The sequence below is a fragment of the Haematobia irritans genome, chromosome 4 (assembly GCF_050003625.1).
Source record: "Haematobia irritans isolate KBUSLIRL chromosome 4, ASM5000362v1, whole genome shotgun sequence".
Classification (NCBI taxonomy): Eukaryota; Metazoa; Arthropoda; class Insecta; order Diptera; family Muscidae; genus Haematobia; species Haematobia irritans.
Window position 1 is genome coordinate 219,690,136 of NC_134400.1, and position 26,985 is coordinate 219,717,120.

Genomic DNA, 26,985 nt, shown 5'->3' on the forward strand with positions numbered 1-26,985 from the left:
TGTGAAAACGTGTCTATTCGAACTATTTTGGACTTTAACCCCTGAGTTTAGCCATAGTTATCAGTTGTTCCACGGTCATTCCATTTGTTCTGGCTTTTATACGATTATAACGAAATTTGTCATAGATCTCATTTAAGAACCTATCATAAACTTATATTATGTCCCGTACAATTCCAAGGTATCTGTTTCTTCACAACACGCCCTACATACATCAATACCCACTGTTTCTGTTTTACACAGAAATTCCCTCAATTCTAAGGTCCCATTTATGATTAGTGTCATCCTCCTGACTACCGTTCAACATCCCTTTAGTAGTTATATCGACTGGTTTCACCCGTCTTATCCGATGGGTGATCTTTCATCGATCGATGTAACAGTTTTTGAAAACGCGATGTTTGCTTGTCTAAAATGTTGTTTAGGAGGAAAGATTGTGTGTGTAATTCGATAACCTAAGTCACTAAAATATTTTTCGTTACCTACGCCAGGTAAGTATGCTTTACTCAGCATGCGGCTGACATCTTATGCAACATATTATATAAAGTAAATGAGAATTATAGAAATAAAAACGAAATTACAATGACCTGTGAAGGTAACATTCTTGAGACATTATGTCTACAAAACCTTGAACAAAATATTTTTGTTTAAGTGGTGCTTGATGTTGGTAAGAATATTCGCACAGTAAAGGTCAACTGATGGAAAAGATATTAACTGATGGAAAAGATATTAAAAGAAACTAACAATGGATGCTACATACAAGTTTGAAATCAATAGTAAAACAAGTAAGTAAAGTAGAAAGTCGGGCGGGGCCGACTATATCATACCCTAAACCACCATTACAGAATTAGTAATCATAAGCATTTGTGGGGTAACATATAGGTTTGGGAGATAAACCGCAGTTGCATATTTAAGAAAATTAAGGGGTACATGTCTATGGGTGCTTTGTGTCAATCTGACTATAGCTCATAGTCAATGTTGCCACGGAAATTGTTCGGTTTACCCTACAAGGACAAAAAAGTTCCCTACTTTGTATTACCACCACGGTTGCCACAGTTGGTAGAATTCTACCCAAATTAGTAATCTCTTTTGTTAAATCTCTATAAAAATTAAATTTTGGAAAAAGTTTCTATAAACAAATTTTTGTCAGAAATTTTTCTATAGAAATAAAATTTTGACAATAAATTCTATAGAAGTAAAATTTTGAGAAAAAATTCCACAGAAATAAAATTTTGAGAAAATTTTTTATAGAAATAATATTTTGAAAAAAAAAATTCTATAGAAATACAATTTTGAAAAAATGTTCTACAGAAATAAAATGTTGACAAAATTCTCTACAGGAACAAAGTTTACCATATATTGTTAAAGATCAAGCCTTGCCGGCTTCTAATTTCCTCCTCTAGAGCCACCAAAATGTAAAAATTATTACAAATTGTGTTGAGTGAAAATGTCCTACATTGTGGCCCTACAAGACGCTAAATATTAGAAAAACCCCACATAAAGGGAATTTCCCCTACTTCTAGCAACACTGGCTGTGTTGGTATTGCGCCTACGGAGTTAGTATGCCACTAATATTGAGCCCATTATTAAAAAAGAGAAAATCGTTAAATTAGTGTGAGTAATAAATACAAATTTGTAAAAATCGAGCAATATTCTTATGTAAGAGCTACAAGTACGTATAAATACGATCGGCCAGTATATCAAAATTTGAAATTTGAGTAACATTGGTTAATAAATAAGAGTACTATGGCCAAATTTGAGAAAATCGAGCGATGCATATATATGGAAGCTATATCTAATACTGAACCAATTTGCATAATATTTTGCGGGTTTGATTAATACCACAAAAGGTTACCTTGTGCAAGATTTGAGTAAGATCAGTTACGAAATGAGGCCTGTATGGTCAAACATAAGGTTATAAGGGCGAATTTTTCAAAATCGGGCGATATATATATGGGAGCTAAAGGGTGATACGGTCAAAATTTGGTCAATATAAACTTGACGTATTTCTTTCAATTTTGCATTTAAAAAACCTGAACACCCCTCATTTTGAAGGTGTGTGTGTAGAATGTTGCTCATATTTTGATTTTGGAATTCACTCTTCAGTTGTCAAAATGCCGTCCAAGCAAGAAGAGCAGCGTATCCAAATTTTGCTCGCGCATCGCGAAAATCCGAGCTACTCGCACGCAAAGCTGGCAAAATCGCTAAAAGTTGCCAAATCAACCGTTACAAATGTAATTAAAGTGTTTGGGGAACGTTTGTCGACAGCCAGGAAGTCTAGATCGGGGGGAAATCGAAAACCGGAAGCCGCTGAGATGACAAAGAGAGTTGCCGGTAGTTTCAAGCGAAACCCTAACATCTCTCTCCGAGATGCCGCAAATAAGCTGGGTGTATCGTCTACAACCGTGTATCGAGCCAAAAAACGAGCCGGACTATCGACTTACAAGAAGGTAGTAACTCCAAATCGCGATGATAAACAAAGTACGACGGCCAAAGCGCGATCCCGGAGGCTGTACACGACGATGCTGACGAAGTTTGACTGCGTGGTAATGGACGACGAAACCTACGTCAAAGCCGACTACAAGCAGCTTCCGGGACAGGAGTTTTATACGGCAAAAGTAAGGGGAAAGGTAGCAGATATTTTCAAGCACATAAAACTGTCAAAGTTCGCAAAGAAATATCTGGTTTGGCAAGCCATCTGTACCTGTGGCTTGAAAAGCAGCATTTTCATAGCTTCCGGGACTGTCAACCAAGAAATTTACGTGAAAGAGTGTTTGAATAAACGTCTGCTGCCTTTCCTGAAGAAACACGGTTGTTCCGTACTGTTTTGGCCGGATTTGGCATCTTGCCATTACGGTAAAAAGGCTATGGAGTGGTACGCCGCCAACAACGTGCAGGTGGTTCCCAAGGACAAGAACCCTCCCAACACGCCAGAGCTCCGCCCAATTGAGAAATACTGGGCTATTGTCAAGCGGAAGCTAAAGAAGACCAAAAAAACTGCTAAGGACGAGCAGCAGTTCATGGCAAACTGGCTTTCTGCGGCGAAGAAGGTGGACAAGGTGGCTGTACAAAATCTGATGGCAGGTGTCAAACGTGAGGCCCGGCAATTAGGATTTGGAAAAGCGAAAGCCTAACTGAATATTTTTCCTGAATTTTATACCAATTGAACTTGAAAAAGAAATTTAATTTGATTTTTTAAATAAACGATTTCACCGATTTACACGCGTTTTCCCTTGACCGAATTTCGACCGTATCACCCTTTATATCTACATCTGAACCGATTTCGATGAAATTTTGCACATATAGTTAGTACTATAGATGACTGGATCTAGCCAACTTTTAGTAAGATCGGTTAATAAATAAGGGTTCTATGGCCAAATTTGGGAAAATCGGGCTATACATATATATGGGAGCTATATCTAAATCTGAACCGATTTCGATGATTTTTTGCACATATAGTTAGTGCTATAGAAGACTACATTTAGCCGAATTTGAATAAGATCGGTTGATAAATAAGGGTTTTATGGCCAAATTTAGAAAAATCGGGCGATACATATATATGAGAGCTATATCTAAATCTGAACCGATTTGGATGAAATTTTGCAGACTTGAAGGGCCATGGAAAATATTACCTTTTGCCAAATTTGGTGACGATCCGTTTGAAAAAAGCGCAACGTGACCCCATTTGTCGAAATCGGGCGATACATATATATGGGAGCTATATCTAAATTTGATCCGATTTCTTCCAAATTCAATAGCGTTCGTCCTTGTGTCCAAAAAACTCCCTGTACCGAATTTCATCAAAATCGGTTAATAATTGCGACTGGAATCCTGTGAACAACCAATACATGGACAGACGAACGGACGGACGGACGGACACCAAGCGCTAGATCGACTCAGGAGGTGATTCTGAGTCGATCGGTATATATTTTATGGGGTCTAAAATCAATATTTCTGCTAGGCATATTTTTTGGCCGATCAAACTTATTATACCCTGACCACTATGTGGTTTAGGGTATAAACAGCAAAATGAAATTTCGACAGCATAAGAAAAATGATATTCTTAAAGAATTCGTGGTTATTATCGTGGTCATGTGCATAAACAACAAACAAATAATAAGCAACGTCTTAGGCTAGGTAGACATTCATGCATGAATTGCCCATCCCACAATGACAGAAGAAATACTGTTGCACTCTAGTGTTATAATTTCTATAGTTATAGTCGCTATCTAAATTGTAGGTAGTTTTCGAGCACTCGCTCAAACAGGCAGTTTCATGTGTTGAAAGCGATCCTTTATCCACACAGGAATAATTAAACAGTTTCTCTCCCTTATTCATTGTTTGTTTTAGGCATGTCTTCACCACCTAATACGAATAAGAAGATGGTTCAATTAACATACCAACATTTGTACTTTTGATGATCATTGGATATTTAACATATTTGAATAATTCTCATTTACTTCATGTTCAATATTGAATAAGATATCAATAGTTTGCTGAGAAAAGCATACTTACCTGGCGTAGGGGTTACCGTGATCACGAAGGCGGTTCCCCCGGAGTGAGGCTCTATCATTGCACTTACGATTGAGTTGACCTCTGCGATTATTCCTAATGTGAATAACTCGTGCGTGCAATTTTTGATAGCCGGGAATGGCGTTCGCGCCGTCCCGACCCTAAAGAATAAATTTAAAACCTGAGAACTCAAAACAGTCGAATGTTCCATTCCTAATATATGTAACATATATCAAACGTTGGGCAATATCGAAAATTTCTTATTAAATTAATAAGTAATGAACACAATTATCACATATATATCTTAGGGGGGCATATCTCTTCATAGTCAAACTCATGTTCTTTGCAATCTAGTTATGTCCTCTCTGAGAACAGAATTTGTCTTTATGACCATATTCAAAAATGGAATTTTCTTTTAGAGTCGATTTGCATGAATATAAATTCCTGTTAATTTACATTGAGTTTCCTATGTTTTGTTTGCTTTGTTTCATTTTGTACACTGCATACAATTTGTAAACTGTGTTGGATGGTTGCTTTGTCCATTGATTCATTCATTCCAAGTAAATCGTCATTCATTGACAATGCGATGATTTATGCACCTGGTAATGTTGGTGTTATTGTTTAACGAACCAAAATCATGGAACATTTGCACGTGGGCTTTGAACAAATAAAAGGAATGCTCATTGTTATAAATGACATGCCACAATGCAATTTCCACCATGTATCTACACTGCAAAAGATCCGGAAATAATCGAAAAAATAATAATTATTTGGTTAATTTTTATTTTCGATTTTTTGAGTATGCCCTACTTTAGACTGTATTATTTTGTTCAATTTAAAGCACAGAAGATGTACTTTATGATGCACTCTGCTAAAACATTCCAAGCCGTCTATTTATGTCTGTTCATCTGTCAGTTATGATGGTCTATAAAACGAAATACTATGAGAAAATACTGCCTGAAACTGATTAACCCTCTATCACTCATGAACTCCGATTTGTACGATTTTTGGTATTGGAGATGACAACAAAAAAATAAAATACATGTATTTTTTAATTTTCATTTATTTTTATTATTTGAAGAGAAACTCCCACAAATTGGTTGTGTTGCCAAAAATTATTTGACACCAAAAAAAACCTAAAAATTGTTCAAAAAGAACATTCTACAATAAAGCTCAAACACTTACCTCTGCAATTTATCAAGATTACACACAAGCACAACAATTTTTTATTATTTTTTGAAGTCACAGCAAACCGGCACTTTTTCGTAAATACCAATAGTCAATAAATAAATGTCAATTTGCAACAAGTAGTGCCACCTAATTGTTCTATTTTTACAAGTTTATTAGCTCAGTATGTAAACCACGGGATACAGTGCGTGATTGAGCTAAAGAAGTTATTTCTATTAATTTTGAGGTATTCGAACGGTATGTTGCCTAGATTCTACATTCTAACAAGACGAGTTTCATTAAAGATTTAGAGGGCTTCAATGCAACTCCCGAGGTAATTTTTGAGGCACTTAACTTTACTATTATTTCGGATATACATTAAAACATCGCAGAGCCTCAAGGTATTCGCGAGATATAGTTGGAAATGCCATAATTTTCAAAATCGGACGAATAAAATATGTATTGGCAATGTCGTAGGTTAGACATAGTGACCGCCCATTGTATGTTTAGCTGTATGACAAGAACCTCGTTTTTATAGCAGAGTCCGAATTACGTTGCCTATTATGGTCCGAATTATGTTGCCTATTATTAGATAAGCTTTGAAACACTCGGAAATATCAGCAGCATTACTGAGAGAGTAACTGTCGAAACCTGGATTGAACCCATGACTCTTTGTATGCAAGGATTCCCTAACCACGTTAGCCTAAATGTTCTTCACCTCAAAACAGCGTAGTTCGATATGGCTGATTGTCTACAAGCCCATGCTTATACGGCTAATATGTAATTAGAGAATGTAAATCGCTATATATTATTTAATTATATATATATATATATATATATATATATATATATATATATATATATATATATATATATATATATATATATATATATATATATATATATATATATATATATATATATATATATATATATATATATATATATATATATATATATATATATATATATATATAAATGATTAAATCTGGTCTTCACTTTTCGCATTATTTCTGCGGATGTGGTTGAAAGGCCTCCTTCCAGGCCTGTCTAGGCATTACAGAGGCCTACTTAGGACATTAGGACATTACACCTTCCTTTCCATTTAACATAGGGTGAGATTGGAGGACAAGGCCTTATTTGTAGCTTCCAGAAAAGACCCTTCACCAGCCCTCCAAAAAGAAGGAGGCTTACAGGAGTGTATATAAAACACCTACATAATTACTGATAATATAACTACTTCTCACGTCCTTCCTATTGTAGGCATGTTGTAGCGCTATACGGGTTCTCGTTTAGGAAGGCCTTCTATACACATTCCCAAAATAATGCCTTTATGATAGATAAATAATCCGGTATTAAATTTTTATGCTTTTGTTTAAAATTTATTTATTTTTAACATTAAAAAAGATTAGCATTCAGAGATATATAAAAACATAAAGAAAATGTCAAGTCACTCACCAAGATTCTTTCTGCGTTTCGGTAAATTTATTGTCAAGATCTGAAAGAACTAAAATGCATTAAAAAATGAAAATAATAAAATAAAATTAATGACTTATACTTAAGGTTACTATCGCAAATGCGAAACACTTTATAATTTGGAAGACATACGTACTTTACCAGATCAAGAATTCAACTAACGAATAGCATGTACTGGCGTACGCTAAATTATTATCCACATGGCATTAATGAAAATATTTTCTGACATAAATAGTTATAAATTTCAAATGTTGCTATGTTTCATTTTTGTTTTTGTTTGGGGGTAGAAAATGTTCAAATACAATTCCTCTAACATACACGAAATCCTACGCATTCCTAATAGCTTATTTTTGGAAGTGGAAAGCAATGCAATTACATGCCTATTCATTTCTATTTGTAAGTCGATGCATGCAAATGCATTCTAATTATAAATTAATAGGAATGTAAACAATTTTAAAGCTCTCTTTTAAACGAGAGCACACACGGATGAAAAAGACTGTTTTTCATATGTTTGGCTATAAACATTATATGTTTGGAACACAAATTTTTAAACACAATATTTTTGAGTGCAAGCATACAATGTTCATAAACTAGCATAACATGTTTGGGACATATATGTTAATATGTTAGAACATATTATGTTTGGGACATAAAATGTTTGTAAATATAATATGCTTGGATGCAAACATATATTAATTTAGAAATAGCCTATAAACATTTATGTGTTTAGTAGCTTGGAGCGCTATTTAACAGGGAGCGATATTGAATTAAGTTGGTGGTTGTTGCTTGTTATTACAAAATTAACATTTTATTTTTCCTTGGGCAATTGATCAGCTACTTCTTTGATCCTTACAAACTGTGTGGTCCGCTGTTCGAATCCCCGTCCGGCAAAAGGTAAAATTAAAATAAAATAAAAATCATAAAATTGAATAATTTCTTCTACAATGTTTGTATTACAGAAAAAGGTGCTAAGAACTAAAAAATCTCGTGGAAGTGAGAAAGATGTGGGGGAATATACAATTAGGCAGAAACAAAATTTTGAGCATTCAGGTCGAAAACCTATGTTGTTAGCACCTATATTACCTGTTTATTTTCATAATTCATTATGATTGTAAATATATAAATAAATAAATACAATTTTGAGCACAATATTGTTTGGGAGAATTTTTTTTAAGCACATATTATATGTTCACATAATAACATATTGTTTTTTAGAAGACAACATTATTGAATTTGGATGCAAAAATACAAAATGTTTGGAACTACTACCCAAACATATATTGTTTAGACCCATATGCTTTCAAACATATTATATATTGGAAGAGATCAAACATATAAATGTTTGGGCAATACCCAAAAATGTATATGCTTGAAGCAAAATATGTTTGGGAGTATATGTTACAGAAGCGATTTTTTGTGAGGGTGCAAGACATCTCTCTTGCTACATAATTTTAACACCCATGCTATACAACTTGCTATAAAGAAGGCAGAGAGAATGTCCGTGTGCATAAAATGAAAAAAGTAAATGAAATGCAATGCTTAAATACAGGTCTGATTTTAGAAGGCTTCCGATGAATGTAAAATCAGTACACATGCATGCCTTATAAACACAACTCCTTCCAATTTAAGGCATTTAACATGCCTGAATTTGCAAGGTCCTTCTCGATTCCGCCGCTGGGAAGTAAATTTTGGAGGGTTCTAACACGATAACCACAAGTGTTTCTCAAGCCAAAGCAATCACACTATCATGATTGTGTGATTATTATTATTTACAAACATTTGTAAGTTTGTAAATAATAAAATAAATTGTCATAGAATAAATCTGTCATTTGCTTGATCAGTGGTTTAGAAATGATAGCAATCTGAAATAGCTTGCAATACATATCACCCACACTGTATCAGAGAGGTGCATATCTGATAACTCAGCAAAAAAAGCGTCGCCAAAAAAGTAATGAAAATGTTCTTTTTGGATCCGGAAGTGGTGCAAAATTGACGCAGAAGCGATGGGCTTGTCATAGGACGGAAGTCCTCCATTTTAACAGCCGTTGCACTGAATTTGCATCACTTCTTTAGGTGTGATCCGACTTCAATGTTTTGGATGTAAATTAAAAAATTCTGTAATACTTTGTCAAATAAATAATTTTTATAATTTTTTTATAATTTGTAATAGATTCTAACGCTTGTTGGAAACGTTTGACTTCAAATATTTTCAAAAATTCACAATTTTTTCAGATTGGATTTAGCATTTTTGTCGACAAAATTTAAATGATTTGTACCATTTTATGAATTCTTACTCTGTTTTTAACCTAATTGAAACAAAAAAAGTTAAAACTATCTATTAAAAATATGAAAATGCAAAGTTATAAAAAACTGAATTAAAAGAACTTCCTGGGTAGTTAAAATAAAGAACATCATTAGGAGTGCATCTTCTGGAAGTACTTTTAAAGTTGTACCATTGGAAGAACTTCCAAATTTTTTTGCTGGGAAGTTAACAAGACTAGAACTAGTTAACAGAAGACTTGGAATCTGTTGCGGCTCACACTGCGTGAGAGTGCCATTCATGATTCATTTATTAATCAATCATATTCAAATTTAAAACTTGAAAATACTTTGTAATATTTTTTGATTGTGCAAAATTGCGCAATTCTTCAATGATTCACATCTGCATAAAAATTCAATTTCAATTTTGTCAATGATATTGCTGACATCAGAGTTACCGCCTGGAAAAAATGGAATCTCTTGTCATATACCCTCCTTTTTGTTGTTTTCCAATGATTGTCATTCAAAAAATTGATAGTATTTTCTTCATGATTTCATTGGAAGGAGAATGCATTCACACCGACTGTATGATTGAGTGAGTGTGCAACATGTGTACCTTTCTGCTATGACACCAGTTCGCCACCAACACGCATGTTTGGCGGTTTTCGCTTTTAAATTGTGGCGTTAAAATATCAATTTCAATTATGTACATTTTTTCTCTCTCACTTATGCCATTGCGAAATCATTCGCAAAAAAAATACATATGGTCTACTTTGAAATATAGACTTCGCAGAGGTCCATATTTCTTTGTGGGTTAGGAGAGATTTTTTGCAGGCAGCCTCCTTGTCGAGGCAAATAAGAAAAATGTGCTGGTATTTTGTCATATCAAATCGCTATATACCACTGCTTTAGCTTCTGAGGTGTATGACGTAGTTTTGGTGTCGTTCGTTATTGCTTTTTGGTGGATTGCATGCCACCCATATCAATGGAAATGATGAAATATGTTGCATGCGAAATTTACATTTTTTGGAATTGATTCAAATGTTCGCGTAGCTGAAATATATGCCACGATTTTTAATTGAGTTCATGCGAATTTTTTTAGATGGCTAAAGGATTGTACATGGATTTCGTAAGTTATTGAAAGATTGAGGGCAGTGGGTCATTCATTGTTCGTGGATCAATTAGTATTTCGTTTGTATAGGTATACTGTTTTTTAGTTTCACTCTCGATCCAGGAAAATCTGACCACCAAACCAACGTGTAGCAGCGACAACAATAATTTTAATAGCGCATATGTTAAAATCAATCTAATTAAGTTTTCCTGCCACTTGTGGACCATCATTAGGTTGAGGCCTCTTTTAGAGGACATCGCTATTATGCAAAGTGAACAGTAAAAAAGCAACGTTCAATAGGAGCCACCGTGGTGCAATGGTTAGCATGCCCGTGGGTTCAAACCCAGTTTCGACAAAACACAAAAAAGTTTTTCAGCGGTGGATTATGCCACCTCAGTAATGCTGGTGACATTTCTGAGGGTTTCACCACTTCTCTAAGTGGTTTCACTGCAATGTGGAGCGCCGTTCGGACTCGGCTATAAAAAGGAGGTCCGTTGTCATTGAGCTTAACATAGAATCGGGCAGCACTCAGTGATAAGAGAGAAGTTCACCACTGTGGTATCACAATGGACTGAATAGTCTAAGTGAGCCTGATACATCGGGCTGCCAACTAACCTAACCTAACCTAACGTTCAATAGGAGCCACCGTGGTGCAATGGTTAGCATGCCCGTTTTGCATACACAGGGTCGTGGTTTCAAACCCAGTTTCGACCAAACACCAAAAAATTTTTCAGCGGTGGATTATCCCACCTCAGTAATGCTGGTGAAATTTCTGAGGGTTTCACCTCTTCTCTAAGTGGTTTAACTGCAATGTGGAGCTCCGTTTGGACTCGGCAATAAAAAGCAGGTCCTTTGTCATTGAGCTTAACATAGAATCGGGCAGCACTCAGTGATAAGAGAGAAGTTCGCCACTGTGGTATCACAATGGACTGAATAGTCTAAGTGAGTCTGATACATCGGGCTGCCTCCTAACCTAACCTAACGTTCAATAGTGCGTTCCCCCCAGAAGTGTGTTGGATCCACTTTTATTTGCTATATATTGTAATGATATGAAGAACATAGGACTATTTGGTAAATTGTTTCTGTATTTTTATGTCATTTGCCTACGCCTGATGTTTCATCGTCATTGAGGTTAACTTTGACTTGAATTTTGATGAAGTTGGTAAGCTATTTGGATTTAGATTTATAATCACATTTATCTTAGGATCAGCATATACAAGGTCTTAGATAGAAAGTGGCATCAGTTGAAGGTTTGTTGTACAAATTCAAGTATAAATTTAATGAAACTACGAAGATGATTCTATATCAATCTTTTGGCTGTATGAAAATGGGTTAAGCTTAAGACCCTAACAGTCACAGCTTACAATTATATTTATAATTTTATTGTAAATGTAATTAATTGATAAATAAATAAATAAAATGGGCAACAGGAAAATGAGCCCCAAATCCCAAATGGAACAAGACCTTATTATGCTTCATAATGAATATGAGCTCCAACAAAATGTTACTGTGTACGAAAAATACTAATTTTTGTGCACCAGTAGTAGCGAACTAGGCTATTATTTTCATTAAATTCATGATATACATATTGTAAATTTGCGTCCCTCCGTTAAAGTCGGAGGACTTTGAACTAAGGAAAATTTTCCTTAAAGTAAAAAAACACAGATTTGATTTAAAGAAATACTCCTTAAATTAACTGAAATGAAGAATCTTTAGATTTAAGATAAAAACGCTTCAAATATAAGCTCAAACATAGTTTGAGGATTTAGCATCTTTGTTTTAATTTTTTTTTTTTGGAATTGAGAAAACAGTTTTTACTTTGAAGGATCCGTTATAATTTGGATTTTTTAAACTTAGAAGGATATTATAGGCCAAATAGCGCTTATTTTCGTAAGGCCATTTGGTCACAATTCAAGAATCAAGTTTTCAGAACAAGCTCATATAGCTCTTGAAGTAATTGAGGTAGGTTTTCAAAATGGCAATTTTTGTTCTACATGCTGTCAGTACAAGTAAAAACAGAAGAGAAGTTAAAGTTTTTAACATTAGTTTATTTCGGTAGTGAAAGGGTTAATATACCGCGAAAAGAGAATGAAAATTTGATAAATGAGATTTGAATCATAATTTTAATAGTATTGCTTCTACACGCAGAGAAGAAACATGATTGTCACAATCATATTCGAAGAGCAAAATAATATGAAAAGAGCTATTTTTGCGGCGACCTGCAACCATGTTTGCTCAGTGAACATGGTTCTAAGAAAAATAAAATTGTCTCATCTAAAATGTTATTATATTGATAAAAATAATTTAGTTTGAATCAAAAGACAATGGTCACGATATAAAATGTTATGGTATTCGTCAAAAATGTTTTTCTCCTAGTTAAAAGAACATGGTCACAACCTAAAATGTTGTGATCTTTATGAAAAAACTTTTGTCGTCGTCGAAAAACGCCACTTGAGAAAAGAAAACACAAAATTAACTTTATTTGTTTGTTTTTATTTATTTATGTTACCTACTCAATGTTTTTATAAAACTCTTTTCGCTGCAAAAAAGTTAAACAATTAAATGGTCACGAACAAAAATGTACATGGTATTTATGGCCATGTAATGGTTCTAGACATGTCTATACCTAACCTATAAAAATACTTTTTTCCCTGCAAAAAAGTCGAAAAATTGAATGGTCAGGTACATGATTTTCCTGACCATGTAATGGTCTCAAATTGTATCATTTAAATAATAGAACATATTTGCGGCATTTGAGAACCATTTAAACGCTTATCACCAGCATACATTTTTCTCTGCTCGAAAATTATTTTTACAAAGACAAAATACATGGTTTTCTCGACAATTACATGCTCTAAAATGGATGCGAAAACCATGTCCAACCATGTTTTTTTTCTGTGCGTATAGATTTAAAGCCAGATAGGTCGCTAAAAATGTATTTATTTTAAAGAAGCCACATCGTTGGTTCGGAATCAATACCAAAATCCTTAAGGAAGCTTGGATTCAAAATCTTTGGATTCAAGTAAACTCTTTTTTTGAGTGTATACGTAATTTAGAAACTAGACTGTTTCCTTCATAATATAGGTCATTATAACATTAAATGTGCTCAAAATCAGAAATAATATACGTTCATATTTTTACCAGCGAAAAATGAGTTGCGTAAATGTGTTTTCGAATATATTCAAAAAAACGAATGTTTTTTATATAGCGTATAACGGTTTGCACGCGAAAACGCGGTCTTAGTACTAGAATTTAGGAAAAGACCTATAAACTAAACGACTAATATAATTTCTATGGAAAACGAGACTTCATAAATAGCAAATAAGCTTTGATGAACTCACGAACAGCTGATTAAAATGCTAGGCGTGTATAGATTTGTATCTGGCGTTTTCTTTTCAATGGCTCTATTAACCATGTTCCTTAATCTATATCTGTCCATAAAGCTCGAATAATAATTGTATAATTAGATATAATGCATTTGGACGTCAATTGCCTGTTTCGGTATCAGGCTAACATGTAATATAATAAGCAACGATGAGCCCGTCGTAAAACTAGGAAAAACACGACTAATGTACGCGTTAGAATTGTTGTTGTATCCTGGAAACCAGTTTCTGTTAATTGTCATATGTTGTAGTTGACTGTAGAAACAATAAGCATTGTTCGACTGTTCACCACTTAGGTGAATTCTAACAAATTAGCTTTCTAAAAATAAATTTCGTGTTGTTGCATTACTATGTAACAAAACGAAATAAAAATAAGATTAAGGGACTTGTAAGTTATATGAAAAGATGATGTACAGTGGGAGAAAAGATGATTCAATTTGTAAGAGGAAATTTCCCAAATGTTTTCTCCATAAGGAGTTAGCATAAAGGGCCCAAAATTGAGTTATCTCTCCCAGCCAGATCTATACTAAAGGCTGTGGAAAGGTTCATTCGCCCGAACCGAAACATGTACAGTCCAGGCGTGTATAGATTTGTATCTGGCGTTTTCTTTTCAATGGCTCTATTAACCATGTTCCTTAATCTATATCTGTCCATAAAGCTCGAATAATAATTGTATAATTAAAATGCTGTTTGTTAATAATTCTTTCTATGCATTTTCAAATATTCGATTCGACGAATTTATAGTTAATTAAAATTGTGTAGCTCCATTGTAGTGTGTTGCAAAGCTAGTGGATTAATATTTTAAAATTTATGCGTACCCAATGTAAGTCTGCCAACTTTAAGCATGTACCATTTGAAGTTCTAACTATGGATGACGTAAATAGTAAATTATCAAATTTTTATTCAACTCAAACTGGGCGTAGATGAAATATTCTTTGGGAAAAAATTGCAACAAACATTGGAATGTGCAGCTAAGTGCAAATAATGGCAAGCAAGACAGGCATATGAGGCATGACAATGATTTGTAGTTTTTAGTTTTCAATTCTAATTGTTAGCCAGAGTCCAAAAATGAGAGAGAAAAAACAACACAATGGCCATGTGCCAATATTTTTGGTTTTAAATTAAATAACCTTTAGCCCTGTACATAACAAGCCCTCAATTCATACAAAATACAATACCATCGGTATGTCATACATGTCTTTTAAGATAGACAGACATTTGACAGAGGAAGGACTGGAGGACAGACATGTAGACAGATATTTATCATATCATTTACATTCACTTTAGTCTAATTTATAATACATGTCAAGTGTCAAAATGAAAAAAATATATAACTCCATACAGAAAAAAGTGCACAATATATGTAAGACTCATAGCAGTAAAGTAGTAATGAGTAGGCCGACTTAATTATACCCTTATTGAGAAGTTACATAAATTATCATTAATTCAATTTGGTTTAATTTAACTTTGGTTAAAAAAAAATGATATGTACTAAATTTTCACTTCTCACAAAATAGTTCATTATTTATTTAAATTTGTAAATTTCACTACAAATGCGTCCATCTTGAACTCTGTATGGCACTAAAGATATTCTTGTAAGTTTGAACTCCAATTTTTCACCTCAAGCTACAAAATTTTTTTTGCTAATGAAAGAAACAAGAAGGAAAGTCTAAAGTCGGGCGGGCCGACTATATTATACCCTGCACCACTTTGTACATCTAAATTTTCGATACCATATCACATCCGTCAAATGTGTTCGGGGCTATATATAAAGGTTTGTCCCAAATACATACATTTAAATATCACTCGGTCTGGACAGAATTTGATAGACTCAAAATTTAAGTCGACTAATGCACTAGGGTGGAACACAATGTTAGTAAAAAATATGGGAAACATTTAAATCTGAAGCAATTTCTATTTGTGATTTATCGCTCGATATATATGTATTAGAAGTTTAGGAAAATTAGAGTCATTTTTACAACTTTTCGACTAAGCAGTGGCGATTTTACAAGGAAAATGTTGGTATTTTGACCATTTTTGTCGAAATCAGAAAAACATATATATGGGAGCTATATCTAAATCTGAACCGATTTCAACCAAAATTGGCACGCATAGCTACAATGCTAATTCTACTCCCTGTGCAAAATTTCAATTAAATCGGAGTACAAGATTGGCCACTGTGGTCATATGAGTGTAAATCGGGCGAACGATATATATGGGAGCTATATCTAAATCTGAACCGATTTCAATAAAATTTGGCACACTTGACTATAGTACTAATTGTTCTTCTTGTGCAAAATTTTAAGCAAATTAGGGTAAAACTCTGGCTTCTGGGGCCATATAAGTCCATATCGGGCGAACTATATATGGGAGCTATATCTAATGGCGATTTCGATTGGGAAAAAAGGTGCAACATTCTCGAAATTGAGTGGCAAATATAAAGGAAACTGTCATAGATTTTGGATCCTGTATCCCTCACAATATTATGAATTAACAATAACTTTGGAATGATACTATTATTTGAGCGAAAATACAATACGGGAAAAAGTAGTGTAACACCATATTTTTTGCGAAACGAAAACGCCCTAAATCTGAACCGATTTCTTCCAAAATCAATAGGGATCTATTCTGCCAAAACACATACTTGTGCCAAATTTGAAGTCGATTGGACTAAAACTGCGACCTAGACTTTGATTACAAAAATGTGTTCACGGACAGACGGACATCGCTATATCGACTCAAGAGCCCACCCTGAGCATTTTTGCCAAAGACACCATGTGTCTATCTCGTCTCCTTCTGGGTGTTGCAAACATATGCACTAACTTATAATACCCTGTTCCACAGTGTGGCGCAATGTATAATTATTTATGTTTAATAAATTATATTGAATTTGTCGAAAAATATTTACTTATTTTTGTGATATCAGCGTGATGTCAGTGTTTGTAGTACTGTTTAGTTAACATTTTCTAAAATTAATCTAAATTTTCTAAAATTAAACACAATTTTTCTTCCTGGTGGGTTCACTTTTTTTTCAGTGTAATATAATGGGCTGTCACTAAATCTAATGTGAATTTTAATGTGATAGTGAGATCAATTAAAATCGGAACAAAACTATAACGGGAAGGTTATTTTTTTTCCTCCAGCCATGATTTTTGACACATCCGATAATTACTAAACTTTTCAATTTTGTCAGACGGACAGGTGTTGGTAGAATATCGCAGAATTCGCCGACGCTCTAGGAAATATAGGTATCTAATTTTAAGATACTGAGAGCGTTACAAATAGAATACCCAAGCTTGTAGACCCCTAATACCATTGTGGAGGGTGAAAGAAATACAGTTGACAAGCTAAAAATAAATTTTACTAACCAAACATTTTTTTTTTATTCAAAAGAGTAATAACCAAAATAATAACGACCATAGCAACAAACCCAAAACCTCCCCCTCTACAACTCACGTATGACTTTTTTTGCAAGATAATTTGTTCAAGTGATCTCTTGTGGTCGAAAAGAAAACGAAAGTCATTGAACGCAATGTTCTGTTATCGACGCTGTACTACGCCGTCATTGTGTTGTGCTATGCAGCAGTCCACTGTCACCGCTGGTGGTGGTGTTGCTGCCGAAAAAAACGCCGGTTATGCATAGCTACCACGGGTATCATATGGATTAATAGATACCACTGACAATGGCTATGCTGCTGCCGATATCAATGCAAGCACTCCAAGACTCCACCTTTAGGCCTGTGTAACCTAATTTCAAATTTTGTTGGTTGTTTATTTAATTCTCCACTGTGCAAACATTCAGAAATGTAAAAATCGTAAATTCGCACAATTGCTACGAATTTGGCCAGGCTTAGAAAAATAAAAGAGGTTGGTTGATTTCGAATGTTGCTTCCACCTTCAAAATGTGCGAGGGAAATAAACAAACGCCTAAACGAAAACTGCAAGATAACGAAGGCGCACCCAGAGACACATTAACGAAATGTATATATGATAAAATAAGGACTGTCCTGAGAGAAGATGAAATTATTGTTCAGTAATGTGAAGTTCGTGATCGGTTTATATAGATGGGATTACATGAATAATTATGAGGAGGGATAAATTTCAACCGACTCGGATGAAATTTGCTCCTGCAAGAGGCTCGGGAAGGTAAAAATATGGAATCGGTTTATAATAAGGGAATATATGTTTGTGGGCCAATTTTTGCATAGTTGTTTGGTAGACCTATTTGTACATCACGTACCAACTTTCAAACAGATCGAAAGAAATTTACTCCTCCAGGAGGCCAAAGAAATAAAACCTGGGGATCGATTTATATTGGGGCTAAGGGTTAAGTATAAACCGATATGAATCGATTTTTGTATCATTAGTAGAGAACGTATACTGACGGACCAAATATAAACCAGATCGGATGAAATTTACACCTCCAAGATGAAATTTGTTCTTTTTAGAGGTTCCAGAAGTCAAATCTGGGTGGCGATTTATATGGGGACTATGCTGATATATATCAATAACAGCTACTTGTGTCAAGTTTCAAGTCCATAGCTTGTTTCATTGGGAAGTTAGCGTGATTTAAATAGACGGATGTACATCGCATTTCATCACGACCCAGAATATATATAATTTATGGGGTCTAAGACCAATATTTCCATGTGTTATAAACGTAATGACAAGGTTAGTATACCATCCATTCTATGGTAGAGGGTATAAGAAATTAACTTTACCAGGATAGTCCTAAAATCATGTTGCGTTTAAATAACGAAATGTATCATGTACAAGTAATAAGCTAGAGCATTCTTGGTGTCGTTGAGCATGCGTGGTGCGGTTTTTCAAACATTGAGATTATTTTGCAGTTTTTAGGCCCATTCGCATTGTATGTGACTGCGACATCTAATGGGAGACGTCGTAGTTTGTTGTTGCTTGGATCGTAGTTACAGTACGAGTATAACTTAATTTGGCCTGTATACACTAGCGGTAGAATTGAGTTCTCGCCGTTGCATACACTCACACTACAGTGGCACTTGATTAAGTTAACATTAGATAGGTTAACGCTAAAGTGTCGTTGAGTTCGGCGAAAATATTGGTAACAGATAGTTTTTGTCTTGGTTTGCTGGAGTTTGTTGAATTTTTTGTGTGCTGTTTTTTGTTTGGATTCTTCAAAAACTTCAATTGGTTATATCTGCTTGGGCAGTTGAATGCAGAAAATTAGACTCACTCTGAAGGTACTTTACGTAGCACGTAGATGTTAAGCCATGGTGGCAGCGGTAACGGCAACTGCATTAGCTGCAGCTTTTTGCCATGCTAGATAGACGGATGCTGTGTAAAATTGTACAATTGTAACGTGTATATAAAGAGTTTTGGTCATTTGGAATAATCATCAGTTCAGCGTTTTCTTGCAAACGGTTGGTATCGCCAACAAACAAAATTCACAAAGAATTGATTCTAAACTTCCATTAGAAAATATTTTTTAATTTTGCAATTCGAATTGTGTTCTTATTTGAGAAATTTAATTTGTTTTTAGATCTGTGGTGTTGCGTGAGTGCGTGTCCTTGTTGCTCGTGATTGTGATTAAAACCGAATTTGAAAATCCACACATAATTGCCAAAATATGAAGGTACGAAACTGTTGCAAATAACCGGTCACATAAGAACTGTTTGCGATTAGTGATGGTCTGAGAAGGATAGAGTGTTATTAACGTGACATTAAGGACTAAAGTTTCCCGTTTCAATGAAGCCAAAATATAACAGAAATAAAATTTTTAAGAAACAACATATACAAGTTGCAAACATACATGATTAGAAATAGTCTTGAAGAAAACTATACCTTAGCACTTGATAATTATACAAGAGAGGTTTAATTCAAGAACAATTTTAATTCGTTTTTGAATGAACTACTTCTCATTTGTCGATATGCCCAATCTTTTCCGTAACCACAAAGAATTTCAATAATTCAATTACCAAATTATTCAGAATACACATAAGTCTGTTAATAAACTGATGTTAAAATTTTGTTTTATTGGTAAAAATTAAGTTTGTGTTTATTTTTAAAATATTTTTAAGAAGCTTTATCCAGACTAATAAAGTTTTCTTTACTCCAAGTATGTCCCAAAAATTGTATGAACTAAACGTGGGTATACATTTCAATGAGAGTAAGTTCAATGCTGAAATATCCGTACTCTCTCAAAGATACAAGAATGAACTTCAGCGTGGTTATGACATTCAGTTCATTTTTGCTTTTATGAAATTAATTTCGTAAATTGTAAGTCAAAATTCAGAAATGTCCTTAAATTGAATTTTCGCATAAGGAAGTTAATTTTTCCCATAAACCAGTTTACTTTTCTTCTGCGTGTCATTACTCTGGCATGGAGAATGTTTTATTCTGATCGTTACATATATTTCACACTAAAATAGGGTCGATTTGTTTCAAAAATTTGAATTTTTACATTCGAGTCACATGCGAGTCTTGCTTAGCATAGCATTTCCTGAAACACATGTTTGCCAAATATTAGCATTTCCCTGAACAAAAATGTCTGGATCAAAAATCAATAAACTTTTCAATGATGGCGTTTTGTCCTTAGGATAAGGAGATTAGACTTTAAAATTGGTATCATTACATAATAAAAATTTCTGATGAACTGAGGATAGTGAATTTAGAAAATTTTGCTGTGGTTAACATGATAAAAATGCAGAGAAAACTAATGAACTAACTAAAATTCTTCGCTTCTTTGGCTCGTAATCAGTACCAAAATATTTCGTGTTTAGACAAAATCTTTAGAACTGATCAAGTTTTTTTTTTCAGTGCAGTAAGGAAACAGTAAATTCAGGTGGAACCCCACCACACTCGATACAAAATACATCTTATAACCAAAATCCTTACAAGGATAAAATCAGTACATGAAGATCACGCGACCCATGGAAATTAAGTGCAAATATTTTTCAAATTACATATCGTTAGTCCTTATACCAAAAAATATGTCATTGTGAACAACAACCCCGTTCAATATGCTAAATAAATGTTCATCCTGTGAACATTATGACAATAACATGAAAATAACGCCTGCGTTCGTTGGATAATATTATGGTCCACTTTTGTTGGATAATATTATGGGCCACTTTTGTTGAGTGAGACCGATTTTCGTCCTACCCATGATTCGGTTTTTCGTTGACGTGGACTTCATCGTAAAATACCGCACCGATTTCGCATGCTCAATATTACGCAATTCGATTTGATCAAAGCCATCTTTTAGAATTCCTACTGTTTCAGCAAATTTTTATAATCTCACAGCATTCTTATATCAGACTTTTGAATATCAATTTTCATTTAACACAATACAAACAATAAAACCTTGTTTTCTCTTTTAATTATGCAGTACTTCATTGCCATTACTTTACTTATTGCCGCCGCCCAAGCCATCCCAATTGAATTGGGTCACTACGGCCATGGACCTCTGCTACATGCTGCACCTGTGATTGCCCATGCTCCCATTGCTGTACATGCACCAGAACCAGTAGTAAGTTGAATTAATTTACTATAGACGCTTTCGAGAGGAAGTAATTGGGGAATATTGAATCTTTCCAGGCCTATCCAAAATATTCGTTCAACTATGGCATCAAGGATCCCCACACAGGTGATATTAAATCACAAACCGAAGAACGTGATGGTGATGTAGTCAAAGGCCAATACTCGCTAGTTGAAGCTGACGGTTCAGTGCGTACTGTGGATTATACAGCTGATGATCATAATGGTTTCAATGCCGTTGTTCACAAGACAGCTCCCAAAGTAGTTGCTGCCCCCGTCCATGCCATCCATGCCGCACCAGTCTATGCACATGCTCCAGCTCCATTGTTGCATCATTATTAAGAAGTCAGTTGATGTTTGCATCGGTATAAGGATAGTGAGTTCAGGTATCGAGGATGGAGGATAACGTAACATTTTTTCTCAGAAGAATATCCTTTGGAGAAAATAATGGTAAAAGAATATGACTATGAGCTGGAATACGGTATGGCCTAGAATTTATGAAATCTTTTTTTTAATGGCAGAAAATTTTGTATTTAAGTTTAGCGCCAATTTCTCAGTGAGGAATTTGGTAAATGATAGCAAGACCATCAAGGCAACATAATTAAACATTAATTTTCTATCAATATTAAGTTAACCATAGGCAAGAATGAAACAAGCATCAATCATCAAGCATGATACAATTCAATCATCAATCATTGCAACTCAAATTTCTTTGTTTTCACCAATATTCATAAAACTTTTCGTTTTTCGAATTTCGAATATATGGCCAATATGATATTCACAAAACATGGGTATGATTAAGCTCAAAGCTTTGTGGAGGGTTTGTTGAACCATTTCACTGGGTAACAAAGAAAACCACCGTCTTTACTTTTATTACTCTCAATACTCATAGTCTCTACCGTATAACTTTAATTTTATTTCACTTTTGTAAATAATTTATTTATTATGTCTACTACTATCTAGTGAACTTTGTTACCACATGGAGGTGATACAATATCTTTGCATAGCCTTAAGACCATAATCAAATCTACTCTACTCTATGCCAATCATAGAAAGGGAGAAAATTATTTTTATGAATTATTGTTTCGAGAAAGTCATTATCCTTTTGTGATTTCCTGTATAATATTTATACAGAGCCGCATTAATCTCGAAGTGCCATTTAAACAGTAATCATTATGAAGATTTTCTCCCTCTCTCTATGTGGTATGTGAATAAATCGAGGATATTTCCCTCATGCTTATAAATATGGCCATTGTGAGTTTTTTCTGTCTCTCTCATGTTTATAATTTAAAATTAGTTTCACATGCATTTATTATATTAACGCTAGAATTCTCAATTCTCATTGTAATTTTAGACATTATAATTTTTATTTAAATACAAGTCGAACTCAGTCGCATATGCTCTCATTCTCCCTCTCTACTTTAAGTTTTTTTCTTCTTAATCTATTTATGAGATTGTTACTCTCTTTGACTTTATTCTGAAAATTTTCCCAAGGCTCTCTGTAAGCAATTGCTGGTATTTCAATGTGTTTGGAGAGTTTACTTTAATGTTGTTTTACATGTTCTTCCTATTTCTCCTTTTCCTCTTCCTCTTTATCATACTCTCATTTTAAAGATGTATTAAATTTATGTATATTTTTATATGATTAATTTTCGCAAATCATTTGCAACAGAACAAAATGTTAATGTAAATACAAAAATCGAAAAAAAAATATTAAAATAAAAAATGAAACGAAAAATTACAAATAAATAACAGTGGTTTTATTTCTTATGCCATTATATATTTTTTAAGTCTTTGCGACCCTTACAGGCTAGTATAATAAAATGTAATCTAAAGTAGAGTTATAATTATTTATGGGAATTCCAAGGTTCATCTCAACAATTAAAATACTAAAATTGACACAACACCGTACTGGTTAAATAAAGCCAGTATCTTCAAGAAGCGGCGGACTGTATGAAACTCCGAGGGGATTTGAAAACAAAAGACTTAAGACCAAAACTTGTGCTAACAACACATTGGCCTAGAAATATGGAAGCAGTTTACATTAGGAAAAAGCAAGGAGGTGTGACAAAATGTGCAATCAAAAATTAGTTAATTTAGTAGAAAGATCAGTTCTAACAAATCACAGATCTCATTTCGTTGGTAGGTTTTAATAAAACAATAATATGATAAACCTTTAAATGAATCTCACAATAAATGTAAAAATAAATCTAGTTAAACATTATAAAATGTCCCCCATTATCCTAAGGTTCTTTTTTTAAACATATTGTATAATAGCTGTTCAAATTTGTCTATTCATCTCAATTCAAGCATAGTTTTTATAAATTTGTTCTTTATGTAAATCTTAGACAAAATTTTTTGAATTTTTTTTTAAAATTAAACATTTTCATAAAGTATAAAAGTGAACTACTTTCCCCCACATATATAAAAAAGTTTGTGAACTTTAAACTAGAAGTGTACACGTGACACGAAATTGTCGTGACTCACGCTGATGTAAACGGCGTGAGTGTGCGTGAGCGTGATTAACAAACCAAATGTCGTGCGTGAACGTGAGTCACGAAAATAGTTTCTTCGTGAGTGTGCGTGAGTAACGAATTTCGGAAAAATACGCTCATGAAAATAATCCCGTTCACGGACATAAAACGCTTACGAGTTGAATTGATTTACAAATTTAGTGACACCTAGGATGTTAAGAGTTTAACAATGCTCTCGATTTTAATCATGATCATGTTTTCAGACACGTCCCTAAGGTAAATTACTCAAAAAATTATTCGTGAGTCACGATATTTTACATGTGTCACGATATTTTTCTTGAGTCACGACATTTTCGTGCGTGAGTACAAAGTTCCTTTTCGTGAGTACGCGTGAGCGTGAGCTCTAGCAAATAATATCGTGCGGGAGTGTACGTGAGTAAGATTTTTCTGTCGTGAGTATGCGTGAGCGTGAGTAAAATATTACTCACGTGCACACCTCTACTTTAAACCAACTTTTCCCCTATAAAATCCTTCGATAAAATGTCAATAATTTTTTTGGTATATGGGCCTTTATCTTTATTAAGAAATCATTAAAGAATGTTATTATCATTATCAGGACACACATTTTTAATAATGTGATAATAATATGGGAGTAATTTTAAGTAAAGGGTGGTTAAAATTTCAAGGGCCGATGTTGATTTTGAATAAAACACAAACTATTTAGGAAATTATTGTAATTTTATTTTATTATGATATATTGGTATTACTCAATTAAGTATGGAACAAAATATCGGCCAAATGGGCGCCGCGACCTCGGTGGCACACCTTCATCCGATGGTCCAAATTTTCGATGACGCTGAGGCATAATGGAGGTTCTATGCCGTTAATGTGCCGAATTATCTCATCCTTTAGCTCTTGAATTGTTGCTGGCTTATCGACGTACACCTTTTCTTTCAAATAACCTCAAAGAAAAAAGTCCAACGGTGTCAAATCACATGATCTTGGCGGCCAATTGACATCGCCATTACGTGAGATAACACGGCCATTGAATTTGTTGCTCAAAAGAGCCATTGTTTCGTTATCTGTGTGGCAAGTGGCACCGTCCTGTTGAAACCTCATATCGTCCACATCCATATCTTCCAATTCGGGCCATAAAAAGTTCGTTATCATCTCACGATAGCGAACACCATTCACAGTAACTGCCTGACCGGCCTCATTTTGGAAAAAATACGGCCCGATGATGCCGCCAGCCCATAAACCGCACCAAACAGTCACACTTTGTGGGTGCATTGGTTTTTCGACAATCACTCTTGTATTCTCATTCGCCCAAATGCGGCAATTCTGTTTATTGACGAATCCACTGAGGTGAAAATGTGCCTCATCACTGAAGATGATTTTCTTCGAAAATTGATGTTGCCATTTCTTGGAACCATTCTGCCCATCAGCGTTGCCAATTTAGCTTTTTCCCGCTAGATTTGGCTTTTTTTGAAGACGTTTAGCGGGAAAAAATGCATTTAGCTTTTAGCGTTTTTTTCTGGCTTTTTTTCATGACCCTTTTAGCTATTTTTGGTTTTTTTTTATTTTCGACATGTTCCTATTGAAATATGGATAAAACTTCGTTTTATCCAGAATAAGGTTTTCCGCATATTTCAAAGCTCAATTGAAGCCTTAATAATTATTCCAGCCATTATGCGGGCATTTTTGCAGCAAATACACCTTGATGTAAAGTTTTTTTCCTCGTATTCATAAAAGTTATCGTAAACTTTAAATCTACTATTACCATACAAATTCCTTATATAAACTGTCAGTAAATTATTAGGAATAATAGCATTTGACTCGTTTATCCTTTTTATGTTATTTTAATACGTATTCTAAAGTTATTATGATATTACTAAATTAAAATAGTGGATGTGAATTGCTTTGTACACTGAAAAAATATTGTCATGAGGCCAAAGATTTCATGTCTTTAAAATAAGAACGCGAATTTTGGTTATAATAGCATTTGTGAATTTCTCTTATATGTTATAAACTCTTTTCCTTGTCCAAAAGCCGATAAAATCGTTTTGTCCTTATAGTTAAGTGATTCAACTTAAAAATGGGTATCTTTTCATGAAAGAAGGCTAGGGTCAATTCTAAAAAATTCTTAAAATTAATTAAATAGTCTTTAAATTTGTGGAGTTTTTGTATCTTGACCACAAACCAAAATAGCGTTCAAAAATAGAAGAGGTTTTTCAACATTTTATTTTATAAACGTATACACAGAATAATTTCCACTTAAAGTCGAGTCTGAATTTGGAAATTTAAGTTGTCGTTAGCACATTTTTAAAGCACTGTGATAGCTCATGAAAAAACGAATAAATTCAAATTTGACTCTGAATCAATACCAAAATCATTAGTGTACAAAATCTTTGGAACAGAACATAGAAATAATTAAGGAAATAAAGTTTTGAATGTGGTATTATTTTTTTAACATCAAAAAAATGCAATAAAAAATTCGTAGTGATAGGATCAAAACAAATCTGCTATTTATTAATGGAATGGATTTACATTTACGAAAATTGGACAATAGGTTTGTATGGGAAATTTTCGAATAAAAGTTATTCAGTATAAACTTGCAAGACAGTTAGAATGGGTTTTATTCTCTTGGGTAATATTAGGTGAAGTGTACACGTTCACGAATTTATCATTAATTCAGTTAAAACGAAATATATTGATATTTTCTAATGCAGTTCTATGCGACATTGGACTTGTTGACGATTAACCAGCTGATAATTGCAAGTTTACCGGGAAAAAAGTTTTTTACTAGGAAATATAAATGAAGGACTTGTGATAGTAATCAAAATGTATCGAGTATGCAAATAGAGCATAGATTTTCTTACAGTCTCACAGAAATGGAAATAAAATGAATACAATTAAAATAATATGCATTTTAAGTGAAATAAAGCCTTTAAGTTTGTTAAATTTCAATCAAAAATGTGACTTTTGATACAAAAAAATTTAGCTTTTTTCCAGCTATTTTTTAACATTTTTTAGCTTTTTTTGGCTAGTTTTTTGGACAAATCTAGCGGTTTTTGGTGAAACAATTCTGGCAACG

General features: G+C 33.9%; 1 protein-coding gene and 1 non-coding gene across 3 annotated transcripts; both read left to right on the top strand.

Moving 5' to 3' along the window:
- Positions 1 to 4,501: 4,501 nt before the first annotated feature.
- LOC142237300 (U1 spliceosomal RNA) lies at positions 4,502 to 4,666 on the top strand. The gene has a single exon (XR_012722437.1). It is a non-coding gene; the product is annotated as a U1 spliceosomal RNA (small nuclear RNA).
- Positions 4,667 to 19,223: 14,557 nt separating this feature from the next.
- Positions 19,224 to 23,169, top strand: LOC142234269 (cuticle protein 8-like). Of its 2 annotated transcripts, XM_075305362.1 has the most exons (4): positions 19,224 to 19,301; positions 19,421 to 19,513; positions 21,269 to 21,409; positions 21,478 to 23,169. In XM_075305362.1, the coding sequence occupies exons 2-4, from the start codon at positions 19,508 to 19,510 to the stop codon at positions 21,757 to 21,759; spliced, it is 429 nt and encodes a 142-aa protein (XP_075161477.1). In that variant the 5' UTR covers positions 19,224 to 19,301; positions 19,421 to 19,507; the 3' UTR covers positions 21,760 to 23,169. The 2 variants fall into 2 exon arrangements, with proteins under 2 accessions (XP_075161477.1, XP_075161478.1); XM_075305363.1 differs by lacking the exons at positions 19,224 to 19,301; positions 19,421 to 19,513 and having other exon boundaries at positions 21,263 to 21,409.
- Positions 23,170 to 26,985: the final 3,816 nt, after the last annotated feature.